Source organism: Euleptes europaea, chromosome 17 (assembly GCF_029931775.1).
Source record: "Euleptes europaea isolate rEulEur1 chromosome 17, rEulEur1.hap1, whole genome shotgun sequence".
NCBI lineage: Eukaryota > Metazoa > Chordata > Lepidosauria > Squamata > Sphaerodactylidae > Euleptes > Euleptes europaea.
Genome location: NC_079328.1, coordinates 50,638,681 through 50,663,514, shown reverse-complemented (window position 1 = coordinate 50,663,514; position 24,834 = coordinate 50,638,681). Strand labels below are relative to the sequence as shown.

General features: G+C 56.9%; 2 protein-coding genes across 2 annotated transcripts; one reads left to right on the top strand and one right to left on the bottom strand.

Annotated features, from left to right (window-relative positions):
- Window positions 1-420: 420 nt before the first annotated feature.
- Window positions 421-12,913, bottom strand: ZNF276 (zinc finger protein 276). Its single transcript, XM_056862405.1, is given in 14 exon segments — window positions 421-708; window positions 1,533-1,632; window positions 1,873-1,990; window positions 2,788-2,863; window positions 2,953-3,066; window positions 3,508-3,582; window positions 5,383-5,461; window positions 5,850-6,335; window positions 6,939-6,988; window positions 7,329-7,650; window positions 10,756-11,048; window positions 11,050-11,131; window positions 11,134-11,625; window positions 12,580-12,913. Coding segments are annotated over 14 exon segments (2,907 nt in total). The 3' UTR covers window positions 421-422.
- On the top strand, window positions 12,912-24,834 carry VPS9D1 (VPS9 domain containing 1). The gene is made up of 15 exons (XM_056862404.1): window positions 12,912-13,019; window positions 13,717-13,792; window positions 15,084-15,202; window positions 16,579-16,721; window positions 16,853-16,964; window positions 17,239-17,301; window positions 17,878-17,930; window positions 18,045-18,132; window positions 18,764-18,849; window positions 19,618-20,120; window positions 20,959-21,088; window positions 21,405-21,613; window positions 22,513-22,597; window positions 23,656-23,760; window positions 24,731-24,834. Exons 1-15 carry the CDS (start codon window positions 12,912-12,914, stop codon window positions 24,822-24,824), a joined length of 1,974 nt encoding a protein of 657 aa, XP_056718382.1. The 3' UTR covers window positions 24,825-24,834.

Here is a 24,834-nt window from a genome sequence, read left to right as displayed (position 1 = left end):
AAGCATAACCATTACTTTGTTACAATAAAAATTAGGTTACAAATGTTCTGTCTTTTTAAATTGCCTTTGGAACTTAATTTAAAACAAATTGCCTGGGTTTCAACCGTTTTTACCATTGCTAGAGCCGCCAGAAATTAATCTGTTTGTGCCTACTGATGCACACCTTTATACCAGCTGTGTGATAACTCTGGCCTGCACCACCATGTCAGGGGAAACCGAGACTGCCTGCCCCTTCAGAGAAATGGGTGTCGCTCCAGATGACACTTGCATTCGGCCAGACACATGTGCACAGAGAGGATCACGGCAATGGAAAGCCTGTCATGATCAAGTGGAAGCCATTTCCAAGTTAGAGAATCCATTAAAATGTACACCTAAATCTGCTCTGCCGGCTGGATCGGCTCTCCCGGCTCTCTGCCTGGTTTTCAGGTGGGCTCCTGCTGTGCGCAGAGCTCTGGTTTTACTGACTGGCTGTCGGCAGCCTCCGAGGCATCCGGCTGCTCCTCCGGCTCGGCCTCAGCCGCCTTGAGTTTGTCCTGAGTCTGGATCAGAGGGTGCACCATAGACATGTGGACGTTCAGGTTATGGGCCTTCTCAAAACGCTTCCCGCATTGATCGCAAGCAAACTCCAGCTCCGTCTCTGCTTTGTGTTTGGTCATGTGATACTTGAGAGAGGCGCGCTGTCGGCACTGGAAGCCACAGATTTCACACCTGGAGGGGGAAGCACAAAGTGGACGTCGGAACAACTGTACGGGGTTCCTGCTTCTGTTACCAGAGAACTGGCTTTGCCTAAGGAGGTGCATCACTCTCCCTGCTCTTGCTTTCCAACGGGAGAGTTAGATGATACTTCCAAGATGATGCTTCCAAATGTTGCACGTTTAATGGCTCAATCCCCAAACTTTTAAGCGGCGCTTGCTACCATGCAACCTGCCCCCTTGACAAATGTTTGACTGTCCAGCTCAACATTTCTGGCGATGGTGGAGAAAGACACAGTCTGGTCTGTGGAAAAGGGACATCCTCATGTTCTCTGCATCTTTTATTACTACAAAACCTTGCTAATTGGTGCTTTCCCCCAGGCTACCTGCCCTTTCACACTAGCCTGAACTGATCCCCCCTCGCAGCCATTTTAGCAATGCCAGTCCCTCATTGCCTGGTGCAGGATGGGACAACATGCCAAAACGAGAGAATCGGGCATTCCTGTGCCATGTGGCAAAATGCTGCTCAGCCACAAGTCACCTTGAGCATGGTGGCTGTTGCAGGATCACCATTTGAACTTGCATCTGCACACTTGCACGCACATCCAGAAAGCCAAGGACCAAAAAGGTGTACTTTGGCTTTCATTCAGAAGTCTTAAATGACACTTTTAGAGACAAGCTGGTCTTTCTTAGGTCATTATCTGTCTAGCACATGTTTATCCCAGCTTTTCCCCAAAGAATTTCCAGATAAGGTTTTACACAATACTGACACATCAGTGTCTTATTCCCACTGGAGCAACAGAGCCCATCCACGCCCAGCGGATAATCCAGGGCACTTACTGGAGAGGTTTTGCACCAGAGTGGCGCATCTGATGGACTGAAAGGTGCTTCCGCTGCTTGAACGTCTGGCCACATTCATCGCAGATGTAGTTCCGGACTTCTGCAACGAGAGCAGTGAATGGGGTTGAAAAGCCACGAAGGCAGTTATGGAGGGAAGGAGAAATGCACCCGAGATCATTCCAGTGGTGGCAGAGAATGAGCAGAGAACTTCTGTCCGCATGCCCCATGGGTGGGCTAGCCCCAGACACCCAGTCTTCACCTGGGATGTGCCACTTGGGTTGGAACAGCTGCTGCTCTCCAGGCCAAATGCCACCATCTTTGTGTTGGGAGCACAATGTACCTGTGTGGATGAGCTTCACGTGGCGCTGGAGGTATCTGTCGATCATGAACACCTTGTTGCAACCCGGGTGGGGGCAGGGCCTTTCCCGCACTTCTTCGTGATGCTCCTTGATGTGCTTCTAAGCCCCAGAAGAGATGAGGTTACTCAAGACCTCCACTCCACTATCACATCTGTACCTGTGCTTCCCCCCCTGCTTTTTTTACACTTGTCTGTAGCGTCAGTCTATTCTCATGAACTGGAGAATGATTCACTTGACTGGCTCATGATGTGAGTAACTTAAAACTCATAACCAGCAGCATTTTAGAGACAACAAGGTTTTCAGGGCAGGAGCTTTCAAGAGGCAAGGCTCCCTTTGTCAGATACTTTGACTCTCCCGTCATCAGAGCTTTGACTCTCGAAAGCTCCTGCCCTGAAAATCTTGGTCTCTAAGGTGCTGCTCATAATGGTCACATTATGAGAAGACCAAGAGTCACTGGAAAAGACAGTCATGCTGGGAAAGGTTGAGGGCAGCAGGAAAAGAGGAAGACCCAACAAGAGATGGATAGACTCAATAAAGGAAGCCACAGCCCTCAATTTGCAAGACATGAGCAAGGCTGTCAAGGATAGGACATTTTGGAGGACTTTGATTCATAGGGTATTCATGAGTCGGAAGCGACTTGACGGCACTTAACACACACACAAAGTGCTGCTGGACTTGAATCAAGCTGTTCTGCAGACCATCGTGGCTATCCTCTGAAGTTAAATCCATATGTTATTCATATGGGAAAACAAGCACCACCACCCATCCTTACACCTTCACTTGATTGTCGTAAGTTGTGTGTCATCAAGGAAACAGCCCAAGCCCAGAAGACACCCCACCCCCCCCGAAAAAGCTGCTGGTGTCCTGCGAATGCATTGTGGCCCTTCTGGACTTACTTTCATGCCGTCTGCTCCTCGATACACAGCTGTGCAGCCCTGATAAGGACACTTGTAAATAGTTGGCAGCTCCTCCCTGGAAAAGCGGAAAAGACAAGACAGCTGTTGAGCAGACACAGAATTCTCTCCTGCCCTCTTGCTCATTGGGACTTCTTGGCATGATACCTTTCGCATTTGATCTTCTTTTTCCAGCCTGGTTTAGGTCCTGGCTTCTTCCTTATTTTTGGCTTTTCCACTGCCTTTGATTCTTTACTCTCAGCCCTTTGGTTGTTGGGCATCCTAAGGGGAGAAGGAACAAGGAAATGGGACCTTTTATTTCCTATCAGCTGAGGGTATAAACACAACCATACTTGTGGGGAGGGGGGAGAAGTTCTTGCAGTGATCATTTTGCTAAAGGTTGAAATGACCATGGTCCTCTGAGGCCTCCCTTGTTGAGACACTTGCCACTTTCCAGTCCTCTGGAATATACTGGCTATTAGGTCTACAATTTCACACTTGAGTTTTAAGAACCTGCAGGTATACGCCATCTGGACCTGTGGACTTGGCATTTTCAGCTTGCCTAGTAATCCCAGTGCTTCATCTCTTGTCAGCTCAATTTGACCCTTCCTGAAAACTGGGGCTCCAACATGGGTGTGTGCCCCACATTTACCACTGTGCAAACAGGCACACGGAGTCCCCTGAGAATCCGCTGAGAAGCAGAAAATAAAGAAAAAAGCTTACTTCTTTTCTGGGTAAGGCTCAAAAGAATCATCTGAAGACCGTGCTTGCTTGTCCTCATCATCACTTGAAGAGTCTCTGAGAAAGGAAGCAGACCCCCTTTACTAAAGCCAGAGGGACGGAAGCTTCATTTGAGCATTAACATTGACAGCATGTGGAGTGTCTCGGCAGCCACTGGAATGCTGAGCAAGGGGAGTCAGGTGTTCTTCCCTGAACAACTTTAGGAAACAAGGAATGTGGCTCCACAGCCTGGAACGTTGCCCAATGTGAAGGCAGCTCTGCCATGGAAAACAGCCCAGCAAAGGGACTCATCTACTATGGCGCTGAAGGATTCCTAGGAACTTGGCCATCAAAGAAAAGGAAGTGGCATTCCTGATTCTAGCCCTCCTCATCGTTGGTTTAAGTTTTTTAAAGTGAACATCAGGAGGGAATCTTGGAAAGACTTCTGGGGAAGGGAGGGAGGGTTTCTCCAAAGCGCTCCATTTATGTGCTCTGAATAAATATCGCATGACTCCCAAGCGGCGCTGTGTTGAGCACTGCCATTTCTTCCAAGGGCCATATGGATTTGCGTACATGCACAACCTAGTCCAAAATACCCCTGACTTGACTAAATCCCCCAAATGCATCAAGTACTTGGCAACATTTTAAATTTGGGCTTCCCAGGTTTGCAGTTGTGCCAGGAATGTAAGTTTTACCTTTGAGAGAGCACAGGAGCTGATCTGGCTGGAGCTGAGGTGCTTGCGAGTCTCCAGCTATTTGCTCCAGAAGAGCAGCTGTGCAAATCTGGCCTCTTCTTTTAGACAGGCGGTTAGTTGGCTCTGGGCTCTTCTCCAGGCTCCCCGCCAACCTCCTAAGTGGCCTAGCCTAGAGATACCACATCTATGTACCAGCCGCTTTCAAGGGCAATTGGGTGGCTGCATGGGGCGGAGTCCCTGCAAAGAGGGGCCTAGGATCGTTTGCTAGCCAGCCCAAGCAAGTGGGCATTCAGTAAAGACACAAGGATTCTGGTCTGTGCATCAAGGAGTACCTTCAGACCTTAATGTAGGCCAGGGCTCTGACATGGAACTCGTTTCCAGTATCTGCACTCGGAGCTGGAGTCTGTGACGCAGGGGGTGGCTCCCTTTCCTCCCTGCTCAGCCTCTTACAGGATGTAAATAAATACTTGAGCCACCAGCCCCACTGTGACGAATAGGCCAGACTCCACCCACTTGGGTTGCTAGAAACCAAAGCAACCCCAGGATGGCTTCCTGCTGCATTTACCTGAAGGGGGGGGGGGCAAAGCGGAATCATTGTGAAGCTGCACTTAAAGCAGGAAGGGATAAACACAGTTGCACTTACCTGTAACTGTTGTTCATTGAGTGGTCCTCTGTGCAGTCCCACATGGGATCTGCGCTTGCGCAGGCCAGCCGCGGGAAATTTTGACTATCAAGCTTATCTGCCTAGAGATAGGGATGCTCCCCCCTCTGCTGACTCACCCCAACGTCAATTAGGGTGGGCGAGAACCACAGCAAAAATGGACGGGTGCTAGAGACCGCCTTTTCCATTATGGCACCTTGACTGCGGAATTCCCTCCTCACACCGATTTGCTTGGTGCCAAATTACCTGAACATTGTTCTCCCACCCTTTTTGGTTGTCCACTTTCTGTGCTCTTTGCCTTGGTTGCTGCTGATTCTATCGATTGCCTGCCCTGCTACAATGGCTGTTTGGCCCGGATTGAACATTATCGATTTAGCAAAGTTTGTTTTGCTAAGGAGCCTGTGGAACCTCTGTGCAGAAAGTGCAGGTGATAAACATTTCAAAGCAAACAGGCGAGGAATTAGATCCTCTGAGAATCATTTTCACACTTGCAAAGACATTTCAAACCCACTCTTCTCTCACCCCTCAGTAAGGTCACTGAACTCGTCTTTTACCCGCTCATCCGACGCTGCAGGCAGAACCGGCTTCTCACTCAGCTGTCCTAGGGAAGCAGAGAGCACAGCACGTTACAAACAGCACAGCAGCTCCTCCTGCAGGCAGACTAGCCGGTTTATTCTGGGAAGAGCTAGCTTTGTTAGGAGGCTGTGAGGGGTGGCTAGATAGAGAGTGAAGAAGGGGACAGTGAGAAGCACCAGAAATGCAGAGGATGGATCTGCATCTGTCAGGGCTTGTGCTTCAGCTCTGCAGAAGGGTCAGCTCCAAAGGGGCTTTGGCAGGCATCACCCACTTCCTGTAGGGCAAGGCATTGTGGGGTGTAAAGAGGGTATAGAAGCCATATTATGCAGCGTGTAACAGAGACACCAGATTCCTTCCCTCCCCCTCCCCCCTCCCCCCACAGCCAGGCACGGCATTCCAAGAAAACCTCTTACTGGGACTACCGTTGAGTGGGCAGACTGGCTGAGGCAGACTTTTCTCCTGCAAAGCAGCTCCAGAGTTGGCTTGCAAGGAAGGCAAATCCTGGCATTCCTGCAACTGGTTTTCGGTGCTGAATACTGGCGAAGTGGTCCCTGTGGTTGCATGCTGCTGGCCGGCTCCTGTCCTAGCCAGGCTCTGTTGTGATTCCAGCGTAGCAGCGGCGGCGGCCACCCCGTTGCCAGTCGCAAGCTGTACTGTTGTGCTCTTGGGCAGGTCCTGCTTCACAGACAAGGCGTTATCCACCAGCAGGCTGCTGCAGTCTGAGTCCATGCTCATGATGTAATCGTGGCCCTCCCCACAGCCCCACACGGCTCGGATGATCCCGCAGTACTCGGAGGAGAGCACGCTCTGAAGGCTGGGGGCTGTCTGGCAGCTCTCTGCGTGGTTGTGGGTCCACATCACCAAGTTGTGGAGGCACTGGGGGCTGGAGGTGATCAGGTCTGCAGTTCACAGGGACAGAGAGAGGGAGAGAGAAAGAGAGAGGGGCACGCCTGCAGTTAAAGTGGTTGTTCCATCCCATCACCACTACGCCCAGAAGTTTGCAGAGTTGTTCATTTTAGAAATTTAGTTTCTAGCCACGTCCTTCAAGCAGAGAACACAATACAAAACAGGCTTAAAATCCATTGGTACAAATTAATTCAGGCCAGGCCGTGGCTCAGTGGCACAGTCTCTGCTTGGCATGCAGAAGGTCTCAGGTTCAATCCCCGGCATCTCCAGTTGAAAGGACCGAGCAGTTGGTGATGTGAGAGACCTCCGCCTGAGACCCTGCAGAGCCGCTGCCAGTCTGAGTAGACGAGACTGACCTTGATGGCCTGATTCAGTATAAGTCAACTTTGTGTGTAAAATGGATCTAACAATAAGTTGTCAAAAATATCATAGTTATCAATGTCAATTTAGGGCCATGATTGTTGTTTTTTCCCCATACAAAGTATAACAAGTAAATACCAGCTGAAGGAGAAAATGTTTAATTTGGAGAGAAGGGGGTGGGTGGGATGGAGACCTGTGTCGTATGGGAAGTTGGCCAAGGCCACCAAACGGCTTACCTACGGAGGGAGCTCCTTCAGCAGCGAGCGGAGACGGGTGGATGCTGCTCCTGCACACAAAACGCAAAGAAGCACAAATCAGAGGTCTCCAAGGGACGGCATGAAGCTCTTCTCTGGAAACAGCAGTTGTGCAAACAGAGAAAATTGACATGGGTGCTTTCAGCTGCGGAAAAGCCGCCCGGGGGAACCCATAACTGGAGCTCCCCCACCCTTGCATACAACAGGAAGTCAGCTGTGGCAAAGCAAGAGCCTGGAAGAAAAACCAGATCCAACTCTCCCAGTTTAGAAACTGGGAGGGGAATCCACCTTGCTCCCTGCAGCCCAGAGGCCTGGCCCACCCCACCCAGGGCTCACGTTTGGGAGAGCAGAGAGGCCCCGCCTTCCACCTACTTTCCTATGGTCTTGACGTGGCCAGCGGGTGAGACGTTCACCTTCTGCATGAACGCTTTGAGGACGCTGCGGCACTTGTAGAACTGGGCGTGGCACTTCTTGCAGACAAACTGGGGCAGGCCGGGATCTTGCCGGACCGCCACCCCCACCAGGCGCTGGAAATCCGTGAAGAAGACTTGGTCCAGGCGCCGCTGCTTCTCGGAGCTCTCGCCCGTTACGGGCACCTTCCCGAAAGCATTCCGCAAGCTCCGCGAGGAAAACTTCCCGTGGCAGAGTCGGCAGTAGCCTGTGCTCAGAGCCCGTCCGATACCTGCATGGGCGGTAGTGGAGAAAGGCAGCCTGGGATAAATGCATGAACGACTTTAGGAAGACCCCTCTGCTATGGAGAAGGGCCAACCCAGTGAACTCTTGGTACCCGTGTTGGCCCAGGGGCAGGACTGAAGAGGCTTTATTACAAAGCAGTCCTTGACAGACAGACAATCAGGGCTATCCTTATGGATACAGGTTGAAAGCAGCATGCACGCCCCCCGCATCTATTCTAGCAGTCCCCACCCTTTTGGAGCCTGCAGGCAGCTTGGGAATTCTCACGCAGCGTGGCGGGTACAGCCATACAATGGCCGCTGCAGCATGCCTTCCTTCACATTTAAGACCCTTGAGCTGTGGTGGCAGCTGCTGCCGAACTAAAGCCCCGCCCATTTTCTAAGAACACTTGAGTGCCAGGAAAGGTATCAGCAGACACCATGTTGGGGACCCCTGGTCTACTCCATGCTGAAAAGCCTGCAAGTGGGGATTTACCTTGGGTATAGATCTCAGTACCCTAAAATTATTAGTTTCTAAAACAAAAGGAAGTTTCTGACCCTTGGAGCTCTACCCGTTGCTTAAAGAAAACTCGGCAATGGGGGGAGGGGAGGCTGAGTGGTGCTGTGCTAAGCCCTCCCCAGAGCCCAGGAAACGTTTAATTCGCAAAACATGTCCAGGGTGTGGATTTTGTAGATTTAGGAACAAGGGTGCTCTCTCAGTCTGGCCTGGGACCCACACGAAGCCTTCTTGCGAGTCCTGTCTGCTGATGCCCCCCACATGAAGCAGGGGGCTGTCACGACTTTGGTTAAAGTGCCCCCACCCCCCTGAACTTTGAACTTTTCTTTACATCCAGTGGAATTTGCACACAGGGCTACCTTGACGCTCAACCTCTTCTACAGCTCTTCTCTGTTTACAGATCCTGGAGGGGAGTTTCTTGTTCCATTTGTGTGAGCCAGAAAGAACAGGGGTGCTGGCAGCCTGTGCCCTCACCTGCCCCACAGTGGGCCTTATTCCTCACCAGAGGAACTCTGAGAAGCTGGAAGGTAAGTGGCTGGCAGGTACCTTTGGACACCGGAAGTCCTGGGTCCAGAACTCTGCCCACTGTGTAGACATGGCCCGCTTTGGAGTGGGACAGGAGGTTTTCCAAGCCTCTCCTCCGGGGACCTTCTAAAACAGCAATGGAGGGCAAACAGGTGTGCCCCCCCCCATTCCCTGCCTTCCCTTGAACATAATCCCTTGCCTCAGCTTGCACAAAAGTACCCCATGTCCATCTTGTCACTCCCCCTCCCCCGGAAAGCTCTGATCTGGGCTGCAGGCTGGACTTTGGCCCTTTTGTCTGTGATGGGAAGGGGGAGGCCTTGCTTCAGACTGCAGGGGGAAAGGAACAAGCCCCTTTCACACTGTTGTTTGCTTGAAAGCAAGCTCCGCTGTCAGCTTTGGGAGGCAAATTTGCAACTCCACAGGGAGCATTTCCTGGTTTACAAACAGTAGGATTGGCTCCCCCCCCCCACACACAGTGTCAGCAGGGTTTGCTGCTCTGCCAGCCAATCAGAGCGCTCCCTTTCCCAGAGGCTGCAGAAACTCTTCCAGGGTGCTGCTGGTGTTGAAGCTCAGCACCCTTCCTGAATCACAGCTGTTCTTCTTCCCCCATCCTCCTGGATGGCTAAAGCACCACCATCTCTCAAGAGAAATCAGCCCCCTCCCCCCTGCACACACACACACTTGGCTGAGACCGTCGTTCTGCCCACGGGTACCACCTGCAAAATGTAAGGGCTGCCTGGAGCGGAACGATTGCCCGGGTCCCAGGCTGCTGAGAACCAGGATGAACCACGGCCTGGGATTTCCCCAGCTCTGTGCAAATGCTTCTTGGCCTGAGGGAAGGCCTCCTCACTCCTCCATGGGGAAGCCCCGATGAGCATCCTTTGGGGCCCTGGTTCTTCCTTCAAAGACAAGTTGTGGCTATTTGCAGTTTGTTTCAGTCTAGTTAATGGGAGCTGTTGGGAAGCAGCCAGATGGGGGCCACATTTGCATGTGCCTCAGTAGCTGGAGTGCCACCCAGCCATGGTTGGTGGTGCAGGGAGACTGAAGGGCCCACAATTCAGGCCACAGGGCACCTCGGCAAAAAGGGCTAGAGAGCAGGCTGTCTCCTGCAGAGTTTGAGGTGACGGGAGGGGACGGCCGGACCCATTCCATAAGAAGGGGGTGCGCAAATGGCCTCCTGGTAAAGCAAGCTGCCCTGACCCCAGGCAGGAGGGGTGGCAGATATTCCTCTTGCATTCTGAGCTCCCCAAAGGAAGTGGGGTGTGCGCGCGTGCGAGCTTGCACACACCTTTGCACTTCTGTTGGGATGGGTTGGCTGGGGCTGGCTTTTGGCTGCAGGAGCAGGGCAACCTCTCGGGTTCTTGCACATAGCCAACTACTGCACATGGCACAACCAGCACCGCCAAAACAGCAGCTTTCTGCCCACAACACAAAGATGTGGGGCCCCAGGATTGGCTCCCCCACCCCAGACAGCTTCAGCGGACAAGACCAGAGGGGCTGCAGCATCAGGCACAGCAGCAGAGCCCTTCCGGAGCAGAGCCGTGAGGCTCCCCCGCGTGCCGCGTCCTCTGCCACCCGGGGGCCCACCAGTCCGGTGGCCGGAGGGCCAGCCGCGGGGCAGAGGCGCCCAAGCCTTCCCGGGACGCTGCCTCCCGCCACGGGCATTCAGAGGGTGACTGCCTCTGCACGTGGAGGCTCCCTGGCGTCGCCGCGGCTAGCGGCCCCTTGGAGCGCCTGGGGCCGCGCGCCCAGCTGGCCCCGTGGGCAGCCCTCTTCCGCGGCGCTCCTGCCGCTCGCCGGCGGCCGCGACGCCCGGGTTGCGCAACAGCGCCCGCCCGCCTGCCCGCCCGCCCGCCGCCCGGGGGGAGCTCTGCCCGCGCCCCTCCCGGAGCGTGCGAGGCTCGCCGGCGCTCGGCCCGCCGCCTCCCCGCAGACGCGCGCCGGAGGGGCAGAGGCGCTCGGGAGCCCGGCCCGGGAAGCCCGCCCAAGGGCAGCCGCGCCGAGGCCCGGCCGGAAGGCGGCCCCCATCCAGCCCCCTCCCCCCGGCGGCGGCGGCGGGGGTCGCTCGGCTCGGCTCGCGGCTCACCTCCCACCTCCTGGCCCGGCGCGGCCCGGCGCGGCTCCGGCGGCTGCGCCTCCTCCTCCTCCGGCGTCGGTGGCGGCGGCGGGTGTTGCGCGCTGCTGTCGGGCTGTCGGGCGTCGGGGCGTCGGCGGCGGGCTGGGGAGGCAGCCTCGGCCGTCGGCGGCGTCTCCGGAGCGGCTCTGCCGGCCGCGGCGGCGGGCAGGAACCGGCCGCGGCGATCGCGCTTCATCGCCGCCCAGTGTCCGCGCGCCTCCCGCTCCCGGGACCCCGCACCGCACCGCCCCGCCTCGGCCCGCCGCCGCCGCCACGCAGCGCCCCTGGCGGACGGAGGAGCCCCACCGGCGCCGAGGCAGGCCGGGCCGACGCCTGGCACCCCCCCCCCCGGCCCCACTCGCCCTTCTCCCGGGGCGGGGAGTTCCGCCGGCCAGCGGCGATCCGGGGACAGGCAGGAGGCGTTGTCGCGGGAGGAGGCGGGAAGGACACCCGGCGGGCGCCCCCCCCCAAGAGGTGCCCTCCGGGGACCCGCGCCGCTGCCACGCGGAGCCCCCCGGGGCTGCGCGCCAGCTGGGAAAGCGCCGCCCACCCCCTCGGCGGCTGCCGGCGGCACACTGGCCGGTGGCCTCTGCGGGCTGCCGGGTCGCCGCCTCTGCCCAGCGCGCTCCGTCGGGCGCCGGGTCGTGCAGAGCGGAGGGCAGCCGGCGGGGTCGGGTCCCCGGCCTCTGGCCCCCAGCCCTGCCCGGCCCCCCGAGAGCCCCGCTGGCCTCCCTGGGGTCGCTGGCGTGCCAGCCCGCCCCGACGGGTGCCCAGCCCCGGCGGCCGCCACGCTCGCCTGGCGCAAAAAGGCGTGCGCCCCTGGCCTGCCCTGCTTGGCGCCTCGGGAGGCCACCCACCACCACGCAAAAGCACTGGGAGGAGGACCCCCCCCCCAACGCCCCCCACATGTCCCCCTGCCTTGTTTCCTAGCCCGGGCCCCTCTGCCAAACGGCCCGCATGATCAGCCAGCAGGGGGCAAGCCAGATTTTAGGGGGGGGGGCAGTGAAAGAGGGGGTGGTCCGGTCCCTGTCCCTGGCAATGGATGGGCTTCAGCGTGCCCAATTCCGAGTAAGATGGCAGCCTCCTGGCCGCAAGGGGCGGCCCCTTCTAGTCCGGGGCAGCGGAAACAACCAAGGACCCGGTGGTGCCTCGAGGAGGAACGGCAGAAGCCCCCTTGGTCCGAGGCACGAAGGCGAGGGCAATCTGCAGGGAGCTGCCCCCACACCCTTAGGAAAACCCCACCCGCAGCGCCAGGAGAGGGTCGGGGCCGCTCCTAACCACAAGTCTCCCCCTCTGGGGCTGGACACCCCTCTACCTGTGGGACAACAGAGAAACATAGAGTCGGAAGGGACCGCCAGAGTCATCAAGTCCAGCCCCCTGCACAATGCAGGAAATTCACAACGACCTCCCCCCACACACACCCCCAGTGACCCCGCCTCCATGCCCAGGAGATGGCCAAGGGCCCCTTTTTCTCACCATCTGCTTAAGTAGAAACGGGCAAGAGTCCAGTAGCACCTTAAAGACTAACAAAAATATTTTCTGGCAGGGTATGAGCTTTCGTGAGCCACAGCACACTTCTTCAGAAAGAAGAAGAAGTCAGCTGAAGAAGTGAGCTGTGGCTCCCGAAAGCTCATACCCTGCCAGAAAATATTTTTGTTAGTCTTTAAGGTGCTACTGGACTCTTGCCCTTCTTGACTACTGCAGACAGACTAACAGGGCGACCCACTGTGAATCATCTGCTTAAGGTCGTACATAATGAACAGAAGGAGCACCCAGCGGGATCAGGCCCACTACCGTCTTTCACCCAGACGCCCCTGGAAGAGGCCCAGCAGGCCCGCGCCCTGCCCCGGCAGTTGCCCTTGCAGAGATAGCCTGCCCCTGAACGTGGAGGTTCCCAGGCGAGGGAGGGAACCACCGCCGCAGAAGCCAGCCAATCCCCGCCCGTCCTCCCCGCTCGCCGCTGGCCAATGCCAGAGCGGTTCGAGCGCTGGCCTGGCAGGAGTCCCGCCCCCTCCGGCCTCGCCCGCCCTCGCTCCGGCGCCCTAACCCGTCCGGCCACCCCCGTCCCCCCGTCCCCGCACCCCGGGCGGCGCCTCGCCCAGTCGCGGGGAGGTTCCGGCCCAGTCATGGCCGCCTCGGCTGCGGCGGGCGGGGAGGCGGCGGCGAAACCGTTGCAGGGAGCCATGAAGCTGGCGAAGGGCGCGCTGGAGCTGGACGCCGGAGACCGGCCGCGGGTGAGCCCGTCGGGGGCTGCAGGGCGACCCTCCCCCAGACAGAGAGACAGAGAGAGAGGAGGGGGCGGGCGTGTGAATGCAGGGAGGCCTGGGCGGGCCGGAGCGCGGGGTGAGGCCCTGCTTGCGGTGGGCTGGGGGTCCCGGCTCAGGCTCCAGGGCTGGGCGGCTGGCCGAAAGGGCTGGCTTGCGGTGGGCACGGCCGACGGCCCAAGCGAGCCATATTTCGGGGAGGGGGCTGGAGAAGCCGCCCTTTCTCTCCGAGGCGCCAGCTGCCCGGGGGGCCACCTGCAAGGCCCCCGCTGTCGGTGGCAGGACGCTTGCAGGACCAGCCAAGTGGCTGCGGAGCAATCATGGCATCAGAGCGTTGGAGGGCACCACCAGGGTCATCTAGTCCAACCCCCGGCACAATGCAGGAAATCCCAAACTATCTCCCCCCCACACACCCCCACACCCCCAGTGACCCCTACTCCATGCCCAGAAGATGGCCAAGGTGCCCTCCCTCTCATCATCTGCTTAAGGTCATAGAATCAGCATGGCTGACAGATGGCCATCCAGCCTCCGCTTAAAAAAACCTCCCGGGCAGGAGAGCTTTACCACCTCCCGGGGAAGCCTGTTCCACTGAGGAACCTCCCTGACTGTTAGAAAAATAACGGAGCCCACAGGGCTGGTTTCTCTTGTCTTTCCCTCCGGCTGGCAGGAGGCCTACGTGGAGTACCTGAAGAGCATCAACTTCATTTCCCAGGCCCTGCTGGAAGAGGCGGCTGCTGCAAAAGGTATGGGTGGGGAGAGGTCCCCTAGCAAAGGGCGCTGCCCGAGCGGTGCCACCAACTTCCCGGGGTTGGAAGGCGGGCGCACGTGTCTCACTGAGCCCTTGAGCTGGCTCTGGATTTCTGGGGCTTTATAAAGGCTTCTGTGGGGAGGGGGGAAGGTCATCACTGGAAACCACCCGAGATGGTTTTGACAACCAAAGTTGTGAGGAGTCCGTTTCAGTCCTGCCTGGCTCCAGCTGCTGGGTAGGCAGGGCTGTTTACTAAGGGTGTGTGCCCAGGCCAGCAGGCGTGCATGGATCCGTCCATGAGCATTCCTCTGGAACAGAGAGAGAGCTCTGGAAAGGGCCTCCGTTGGTTGCTCAGGGCCTCAAATGCATTTTCCCCTCAGAGTGGTCCTGAGCAGATCCGCTGATTGCACTGGGGCTGTTCTTGCCCAGGGTGAAGTGTGTGTGTGGGAAGAAGGTATTCATCTTCTGCCCTCTCTTGGTGGCAGTCCATGTGGGAGGAGTAACTTGCAGTGGAGAAGAGGGGGGGCACCACGGCAGAGCTCATGTTTTGCACGCAGGGGCTCCCAGGTGCAGGCCCTGGCATCTCTGTAAAAGGTCTTGAGGAAGGGGTTTTGGAAAAGACCTCTGCCTGGGATGCTGGAAAGCCAATGGTTAGCCAAGGGGACCAACCATCAGCCGTATGCACCTGGCAGAGAACCATGAGGGGAGGGGCCATGGCTCAGTGGTAGACCATCTGCTCGGCATGCAGAAGGTCCCAGGTTCAATACACGGTTAAAGGGACTAGGCAAGCAGGTGATGTGAAACACCTCTTCCTGAGACCCTTGAGAGCCGCTGCCGGTCTTAGACAATACTGACTTTGATGGACCAAGGGTCTGATTCAGTATAAGGCAGCTTCATGTGGTCTTGAGGTAGGACTAGGACGTCCTATTCCTGTCTTGTTAGGGGTGGATGTTGCTTCCACATGCGATCAGACCAAAGTAGTGCTTCAGAGTGGTGATTTGGAGCAGTGGACTCGGATCTGGAGAACCGGGTTTGATTCTCCACATAAGCAGTGGAGGCTAATCTGGTGGACTAGATTTGTTTCCCCACTCCTCCACCCGAAGCCTAGTCCTTGGCCTAGTCACAGCTCTCTTAGAGCTCTCTCAGCCCCACCTACCTCACAGGGTGTCTGTTGTGGGGAGGGGAAGGTGATTGTAAGCCAGTTTGAATCTTCCTTAAGTGGTAGAGAAAGTCGGCATATAAAAACCAACTCTTCTTCTTTCACTGCCCCCCCTTCTATGTGGCAGATGGCAATGACGTGGTGATGCCTGACACGGCCAAGATGCTGAAGGTGGCGGAGCAGTGCCTGGAGAGAGCCAAGAGCAGCATTGGCAAACTGGGTGAGTGCAAAACTGGCCTCCAAAAAGTCTCGGGGCACCTTGAAAACCAACATGCTTGTGATGGCAAGAAGTGTGTGCGAGCCAAAGCTGAGAGCAGTTTGCTTGCCTTGGCGTGGAACAGAACGTGGCTCTTCTTTTGCTAGACTTCTGCCTGTACCACTTGTGAGGTCTGGACCTTGCAGGGCAGCCAGGGGGCAAGGAGAGAATGCAACCTGCCGCTAGGGATGCAGCGATACAGAAGGGTCTTTCTGTCACAGCCACCTCTTGGAGAAGAGCCCCTGATCTTCCCCTGCATGCAGGATCAGGCCAATATTCAGTGCAGGCCTTTGTTCCATGCACAATCGATGTGTATTTCCCTCCCCCATGCACACATAAAGGTGCCGGATCTCCATTTCCAAATGTTGCTTCTGGAAAAAGCAAACAGGCATGCATACGCTGGGTGGCTTCCTTGCCCCACGGGCCTGAGTCGGATTAGGTTTTATTTCTTTTTGCAAGAGGGAGACTCATTCCTGCAGCCACAAGATCATAAGTCCAGAGTTATGCAGAGCTACAATCCATCAGTGATCCTCCGCTCTCTGAACTCCATCAGATGGTGGGTTCTCTGTTAGAAAGGGGCGCCTGGGCTCACCACAGTTGGGGCTCAGTTTTTCACTTGAGCCTGCCTGGCCATTGTGCCTCTGGGAACTGCTGTCAGGGGCTGGAGAGCAGTTGTGGATGAGGTTCAGTCTCTGGCCAAAAGGGCCATGGGAAGTATGGGATAGACAAGGCGGGGCATCGATCCAAGTGAGCTCCTGGCGTTCCTCAGCTTGGTGGCCTCTTTTCCAGTGCATTCCTGCTGAACTCTGAAACAGACATCGGAGAGCCAGCGTGGTGTAGTGGTTAAGAGCAGTTGTTTGGAGTGGTGGGGTCTGATCTGGAGAACCGGGTTTGATTCCCCACTCCTCCACATGAGGGGCGGAGACTAATCTGGTGAACTGGATTCCCCACTCCTACACACGAAGCCAGCTGGGTGACCTTGGGCAAGTCACAGCTCTCTTAGAGATCTCTCAGCCCCAGCTACCTCCCAGGGTGTCTGTTGTGGGGAGGGGAAGGGAAGGGGATTGTAAGCCGATTTGATTCTTCCTTAAGTGGTAGAGAAAGTCGGCATATAAAAACCAACTCTTCTTCTTCTTCTGACCGGCCACTGTTTGGGCCCATTCCCAGCCTGCCTACACCCAGAACCCTACCCAGGTTTCTGATCTTGTGGCCCAAACTGTGGGAGAGAGGCAGGGCGACCACTGGGGCTTCGCAGAAGCTGGGGTACAGCTAGTTTTTCAAGGTGTGGAGCAGAAAGGTTCCAGCGATATTTGATTAGCTCAAAGTTTTGTATTTCTTCCTGGTTCCAGGAAGAATGAAGGCGAAGCTGTCAACAGAGAGGAGTCCGGGCCCTGCTCCTGTCTGCCGGCACCGCAGGGTGTTGTCGGATGAAGGGGGGAAACTGTCCCCTTTTCTGCCCCCTGAGATGTTCCAGAAGCTGCAGACGACTGAAGCACGGAATACGAAAAAGTGAGTGTGGCCCTGTTGGGGCATCCGTGGCAGGCAGGGCAGGGTGGTAGGGATTTGAACTTTGCAGGGCATCCCCTTGGGTTTCCCGGGTGGAAGCTCAGCCCCTTCAAGAACTTCTCACACCCATGCAGGGAGCTCACCCCTCTGGAGGAGGCGTCGCTGCAGAACCTGAAGCTGAAGGCCGCCTACGAGGCCCGACTGGCACGGCTGAACCCCAGCCAGGCCTTGCAGAAGACCTCTCTGGCAAGTGGGGAGGGGGCAGAGCTCTGGGGGCTGGGCAGTGGGGCCTCGCCAGGATGTGGGGCTTTCAGGCTGTGGTCCTTCTCAGTGCCCACAGCGTGCAAGATGCAGAGATGGGAAGGGGAATTCTCCCGGTGAAAGGCAAAGCTCTGTGTTGACTGGTCCCTCTTGCTCTGGGACCTGCCCCAAGCTGAGGTTGGGTGGGCTTTCTTTTCTTTCTTCTTCTTGCCCTTGAACTCCAGTCACATGAGCCTTGGGTTGCCTCTCCCCCCCACAGACCCTTTCCTTGCAGCGCCAGATGATGGAGAACTTGGTGATTGCCAAAGCCCGGGAGGAGACCGTATCCTTTTCTGCCCTGAGTTGCTTTGGGGGCAAGATGTTCCCTTTTAGTGCTGTGGTGGGTTTAGGCTGCATGTCTATTCCTGGGTCCTTTCAGCCGTCAGTAGGGCCGGGGGTGGGGTGCTTCTGAGAGTCTGCAGCCTCTCCTGGCTATGAATATGTTAGGCCTTCACTATACTGAGATTTGAAAGATGCAAGAAGAATGTTGACTAACTGGAAAGTGCTTGTAGGCATGTTGCAGAAAGATTAGCTTGGAAAGGAGGCAGTTAAGGGGAGATATGATAGAGCTCTATAAAATTATGCATGGTATGGAGAGAGTGGACTGGGAGAAAATCTCCCTCTCATAATACCAGAATGCGGGGTCATCTGCTGAAGCTGGAGGGTGAAAGATTCAAAACTGATAAAAGGAAGTATTTCTTCACACAATGCATAGCTAAATTGTGGAACTCCCTGCCCCAGGATGTGGTGATGGCTGCCAACTTGGAAGGCTTTAAGAGGGGAGTGGACATTTTCATGGGCCCTTTGGGAGCAGGGGGAAGGTGCTTCTCGCAGAAACCTTAACTGCCGCCTGCCCCAGCTCCAGAGGAAGATGGAGGAGCGCCGGCTGAGGCTGCAGGAAGCCGCCAACAGGCAAGTGAGCTGCGCTGTGGCTGGTCTTCTCTGCAGGCACAGGGGAGCCTTGGAGCTTTTCCTTCTGCAGTCTCCCTTGACCACGGGCTCTGCGTGTGTGCTTGATCCCTTCAGGAGGTTTTCCAGCAATGCAGTTTTGACCCCAGAAGAGCAGGAGCAGCGGGCGATCTATGCCGCCATCCTGGAGTATGAACAAGACCATGTACGTGCTGGGTTGCTCCGAATACAGGTTGTGCAGAAGAAACACTTTTGGCAGCGGTGGTGCCAAATGCCGCCAAGAGTCAAGCATTAAAGAATGTGGCTTTTATTGGCAAGGACTGGCTGAGGGGGAGGGGGCGCCACGCAAACAGAAATGGTTGTGGGGATTGGGCTATGGCTGAATCTCCTTGCTGGGACCCTTCGGAGACTCCTCCAGCATGGCCGAAATGGGCCGAGGTCACTAACTAATCCTTCCCCCTTCCCCTGCAAGTCAGATGGACCATCAGCCATGTGGAAATTGCCCACCACTGAGTCAGACCAAGGTCAGACCCTCTGTTCTGCCTGGCAGTGGCCAGAGTAAGGGCTTTCTCAACCCTGTCTTCTGGCCTGAGATTTTCAGTGGTGCTGTGGACCGAATCGGGGAGCAGGCGCTCTACCATGGCCCCTTCTCATCTGAAACCCTTACCAGTTGGCCTCCTCAGGGTGACCCAAGGTTTGATGAGAGCCAGCTGCTTCCTGCAACGTGGGTCTGGTAGGCTTTTCCGTGTCCCCCAAATGGCTGGGAGGGTGACAGCCTGCACCGTAGCCTGAAAGGAGTGTGTATGGGGGGGGTTTGTCTGTTTTTCCTCGCACAGGAGTGGCCGAGGCTCTGGAAGGTCCAGCTGAAGAAGAACCCTGGTGATCTGTTGTTGGTGCCCAAACTCATCTCCCATCTTCTCAGGTAGGGAGCCGGGAGCTCTCGGCTCTTCCATTGGCGAGTTTTGCCACTCTGGACTTCACAGCGTTATGAACACATGAAGCTGCCTTATACTGAATCAGACCCTCAGTCCATCAAAGTCAGTATTGTCTACTCAGACCGGCAGCGGCTCTCCAGGGTCTCAGGCAGAAAACGGTCTTTCACATCACCTACTTGCCTGGTCCCTTTAACTGGAGAAGCCGGAGATTGAACCTGGGACCTTCTGCATGACAAGCAGATGCTCTACCACTGAGATGCGGCCCTTCCCCAGCAAAGCCTTGGGGTACTGGAGGGTCGAGATAGAGAGCAGCAGGGCCAGGGGTCGGGCCTGGATAAGCTTCAAACCATGGCAGTTATGAGGTCTACAAACTTACTTTTCACACCTTTTTCTAAATAAATAAATAAGCCCAGATTTATCCTTGGCTAATTGAAGAGGTTGGGAGACTCAGGTTCGAATCCCCACTCTGCCATGGAAGGTTGCTGGGTGACCTTGGGCCAGTCACACACTTCTCAGCCTCACCTACCTCACAGGGTTGTTGTGAAGATAAAATGGAGGAGAGGAGAGTGATGTAAGCTGCTTTGTATCTCCAATGGGGAGAACGACAGAGTATGAAGGAATAAATAAATAAAGCACACCTCTCTTTTTCCCCATGTGATCATCCCTCACGAGAGAGAGAACTGTGTATTGATACTGCCACCCTGCTCCCAGATCCCTGCCCTGATGCCCCCTTTGGCCCCCTCCCTCTTCTTCAGCTTTGACGACCACCCCATCTGCCAGCTGTTGAAGAAGCTGCAGTGCTCGATCTACAGCCGCATCTACCCGCTTGTGAGTCGGAGCACGGCAGACGGGAGAGTTCCCGGGAAGGTCACCCGTGGGTTGTCCCTCTCCTCCTCGCTGGATGCGGAGGCGTTCCTGGCACCGGCCCCCGAGGCCCCCCGGCTGCGCTCCTCCCAGAGCCTGCACTCCATGTTCTCCGTCCAGGAAAACAACAAGCTGAACCTCCGGCACAGCCTGTCCAGCACCCCCCTCATCGAGGACCAGAGCCTGAGCCAGCCCCATCCGCTGGGGCCGAGCCTCCCCCGGGAAGAGGAGCCGGCCTCCCCCCTGGCTGACTGGGAGAGCTCCTTCGAAGACCTGGAGCAGTTCTTGGCCACTCCCGAGGCGTGGCCTTCGGGCTCCCAGGCTCCAGCGGGGCGGAAGGGGTCCCAGCAAGAGCACCTGAAGGCCGTGGTGAAGGACATTCACAACGCCATTGGTGAGGGCTGAATTGGGTGGGTGGGGATTCTGGTGAAGGGGGTCAGGCTTGCAGGCACCACGTGGGCACCCCTGCTCTAAGCCATAGCAGTACCTCTCCCCTGAACACCCTTGCTTAGGGGACATGTTTTTGTGAGGCATGCCTTCCAGCTAGGCCTTCCCCAACCACCTGGAGCCAGCGTGGTGTAGTGGTTAAGAGTGGTGGTTTGGAGAAGTGGACTCTAATCTGGAGAACCGGGTTCGATTCCCCACTCCATGAGTGGTGGATGCTAATCTGTGAACCGGTTTCCCCACTCCTCCACATGAAGCCAGCTGGGTGACCTTGGGCTAGTCACAGCTCTCTTAGAGCTCTCTCAGCCCCACCTACCTCACAGAGTGTCTGTTGTGGGGAAGGGAAGGTGATCGTAAGCCAGTTTGATTCTTCCGTAAGTGGTGGAGAAAGTTGGCATATAAAAACAAACTTCTTCTTCTGGATCGTGGCGCTGTCTCTGCCTGCTCCTTGGCCCTTGCCAGTCTGCATTCTGCACAGGCGAGCCCCTCACGCTGGGTCTTGCCAATGAGCCCTGGGCACTTGACCCACACACAGGCTGCCTCAGATGGTCAAATCCGGGTCTCCCTGCTCCTCTCCCCACCCCTGCCGAGCCTGGTTGCTTTGCTGCCTTCGGTTTGGCAAGTTCCCTGCGGGTTTAGTGACTCTTCCAAAGCACCTGCAGCCCACGATGGGAGGGCAGGAGAAGGCTGCTAGGGGGCCAGGCCTCGTCCTTCCAGGAGCACGGCGTACATTGACAGGGCCCGGGTCTCCGTGCAGCCTGCTCTGCCTAGCGCCCGTCTCTCTCCAGATAGACTGCTTTCCCTGACTTTGCTGGCCTTCGAGGGCCTCAACACGGCCGCCTCCAAGGACCAATGTGTGGCACGCCTTGAAGAAGCCTTCTTTGCCCCCCTCTGGACCCCACTCCTGGCTGTCTACAGGTAAGAGGGTGCCATCACGGGCCACCTGGCAGGATCCTGGTTGCCCAACGGGCAGTTTCACCTGGCATCTGCTGGGGGTGCATGCTTGCTCAGCTGAGCAGTGAGTTGGGGGTGGGGGAGAGGTGCTGAAGTGAGCCAGATGCTTTTTGCTGCAAATTAAAAGAGAAATGCATTTGCTGTTGTTGAGGAGAGGGGAAGTTTAACATGCCAAATATGTGTCTGGGCTGGCTTTTTGCTCTCTTTGAGATTTTCTGGCAGGGTTGCCCTGTCCCGTGCCTTTAGGTGCCTCTGTTTTTCTTTCCCCTGGTCCATTTAGGAATGTCTACAAAACCCGGGAGGCGGCCCTGGGCAGGAGCATGGAGCTCTACAGGAACACGACCCCCTCCGAAATGGGCATCTCTTCCAAGCTCCTCCCCCAGGGCAATCTGCCTAGGGGGATCGGCTCCTACCCTTACTGTGCAGCCGTGCAGGAGCTGATGTTGATTCCTCTGGGAACCTGTCCGCAGAAAAAGCTGGACTGCATCGGTGAGGGTTTCCTTCTTTGCAGGGCTTGCTTGCTTTTTAAGGAGGGGCTGCGTCCCCAAGCCACACTGTGGCTGTGGGCGTGGGGGGGACAGCTGCTGATACTGCAGAGACCTCGGAAGAACTTGCAGAGGGACTGTCGACTCACTTGGAGCCAAAATCTGCCATTCTGTTTGGGTAGAAGCATTCCCTGCAGCGCCTTCCACTTTCCTATCTGCCGAGGCAGGATGATTCAGCTCCCCTGAGTCTTACTGTCTGAATCTCCCTCCCTGGCCGCCTCAACAGGGGACGGAAATGTTTGAGAGGCTTATACTATGGGTAGAGAATCCAGGCACGGAATTGCACTAAACATTTTAGCAAGATACTTAAAATTTTCCAGGCAGCAGCAGAAGGGTCTGGGGATCTATTGATGAATGTCTGTAGCCTGCAATCCTGCCGTGAGCCAGCTGTGCCTGCCATCACACACACACACACACACACACACGCACACCTGTGCCTGCCATCACACACACACACGGCCTTTCTTCTTTCCAGGAAGTTAGTTTTTGAGCATCGGCAGTAGGGTGAAAGTTGTGCAATTCCCTCCTGGGTCGTTGTGGGTCCAGTGGCCACGCAGCCAAGGCGGGCCTTGGCAAGCCTCCCCTTTCTTCAGCCTCTGTTAGCTGAGGCTTCCCTTCACGGGTCGCAGACCATCTCTCCGCAGTCAACAGAAGACACGTAGAAGGGCAGTTCTGCTCTGGTTCCCATCCCTGTGGAGTGGCGGGAGCCCCACCTTGTTCCCCATGGAACGGGGTCGTGGATTCTGGGAGCCCCACCTTGTTCCTGGGAGCAGAGCCATTCATTCAGCTCACAAAGTCTTCCCCCCCCCCACCATCACTCTCTCTGTCTTTTCCACTGCGCAGTGCGGAGCTTGCGTGTTATCTGTGAATGCGCAGAAGAATACTGGGGAGGCCGAGAAGGCAAGCCCCAGCCAGCATCAGCTGCCATGTGAGTGCTGCAACCTGCGTGGGAGAAACCACTTCCCAAGGGATGAGTGCGTGGGGCCGGTCTGGTTTTTTATGAAGCATGTTGGCGGGGGGAGGCTCCTTTTCAGCAAGAGCATTCCACAGAGTGATGCTTTCCGCCTGGTAAACCCGTGCCTAGCAGGATGCTCGGCCTTGAAGGATCCCTTCCGACAGGAGGGCTCCCTGCCCATGCCGGCCCAGAGCTTGGGTGTCGGCTGCTGGGGCTGCCTCTGAGCTTTCCCCTTCAAGAGATGGGGGTCTGTTCCAGATACATAGCCAGAAGCGGCAGAAGGGAGAGCAGAGCCCCTCCTGGCAAAGCAGCGCTCGGGTGGGTGGGGAGGTGGGCGGGAGGCCTGTCAAAGGCAGGAAGGCAGCGAGAGTCAGACAGCCAGGAGGCCTGGGCAGAGGGCAAAGGCCAGGCAGGTGGTGAACGAAACGAGGAGCCCTTCAGAGAAGCCCGGCTCCTTGCTGGGGAGGGGGAGAGTCACCACTGGGCTTGTGCGTCCGAGTGCCCTTGGCCCACTGGTGTTAGGGAGGAATGGTGTTTGGGCATTCGGGCAATGGGTGGTGACAGGGTTGGGCAGCCAAAGGAGGCTTGGGTATGGAACACCTACAGAGGGACCTTGGCTTCCCTTTGCTTTGCTGAGGTCTCTTTTAGCCATTTCCGTGCATGCAAACCAGGAGCTCATTTGTTGGGCTGGAGGGGCCTTTCCTAGGCAGACACCAGCTGCCAGCTCCGGAAAGCGGCTTCTCCCTTCTCCGGCTGGAGTCTTGGTCTGGTCCCCTCCCGATCCAAGGCTGTGAAGGGCCCGTGTTCTGGGGAGGAATCTGGTGCATTTCAAAAACAGGCACAGCCTTAGGGAAGGACCCTGCAATGCCGAGCAGCATAAATTTTTGCTCCCTCTTTCTGAACTGGGCCCCCACACGTCTCTGGCCACAGCGATGTGTGTTTTGTCAGATGGAAGCGGGGGGTCAGAGCCCCGGGTCTGGCTGGCTGCTTGGGCCAGCCAGGCGGAGCCAACTTTCACTTTCTCCCTGCAGCGGAGCGGACGACCTCCTGCCCATCCTGTCCTACGTGGTGCTGAAGAGCAACCTGTCCCAGCTGGTGTCGGAGTGCGCTGCGCTGGAGGAGTTCATCCATGAAGGGTTGGCGCTGGACGGGGCTTCCGATGGCAGGGCAAGGGGCGGGAGGCTCCACAGCGGCCCAGGCTGGCTCAGGGCGGCCCTCTTCCTCAAGAGCAGAGGCGAAAACAGGGCTGTCCTTCTGAAAAACAAGCGGCCTCCTTTGAAGGCCTTAGGGGTCGCTGACCCCAGGGCAACAGGACTGTCTTTCTGCTTGGAACCCAGAAGCAGGGTCCAGGGCTGGGTCGGGCAGCTGCAGGCTCCCTCTCCACCTCGAGGGCTCTCTTCCTCCTCCTCCCCCCTGGTTCCACTTCCCTCTTGGGGGATTAGACTTCGTTCTCTGCTCCTTCTCACCACTTCAGAGCGGCATCAGATCCGTGGTCCCCCTATGTGTGTCCCTCCCTTGCATTGTTTCTGTCTCTTCTTCCTCCCGTGGGCCGTAGATGGAGAAGAACACCCTCAGGGCAACGTGGCCGGCCAACAGCAAACCTCCCAGCCCTCTTCCCCATTGCAGTTTCATCTGCCTGTGGAGGTGGGGGGAGGGAGTTGGGTCCCCTGCTGTCTCAGCCTGTCGTCTCTGTTTATGCGGCTTGAGCTGGCGGGACCTTAATCCGACAGGGCAGGCGTGCCGGGGTGGAAGCACAGCACCAAGAAAGGCCAGAATCTGGTGGCAGTGCCTGAGGGGCCTCTGTCACCGCCATGGAGGACAGGATTGGGTCCGGGTCCACCACCTCTCCCCACCCCCGGCCTTTCTTGGCAGCCTCCCCCCATGTGTGCCAGGCCTGCTTGCTTACATGGCTGTGGTTCTCCAAGCCCCTTGTCAGCGGAGTCTCGTCCCTGTCTCCACCTGCCTCCTGTAGTTGGGGGCATTCCCTATGTAGCCTGTCAGGACACACGTTTGCCCCCCCCACACCCCCAGTCAGGAGCCCCCAGTCCTCTGCAGCTTCCTCTGGCAGGGGCCTCTCTGACAGGATCTCTCTTGTTCCCTTGGCAGGTACCTGATCGGCGAGGAGGGCTACTGCTTGACTTCCCTCCAGAGTGCCCTCTCTTACGTGGAGTCCCTGCATGGGCCAGCCCTCGGCAAGTAGCTGAGCCCCC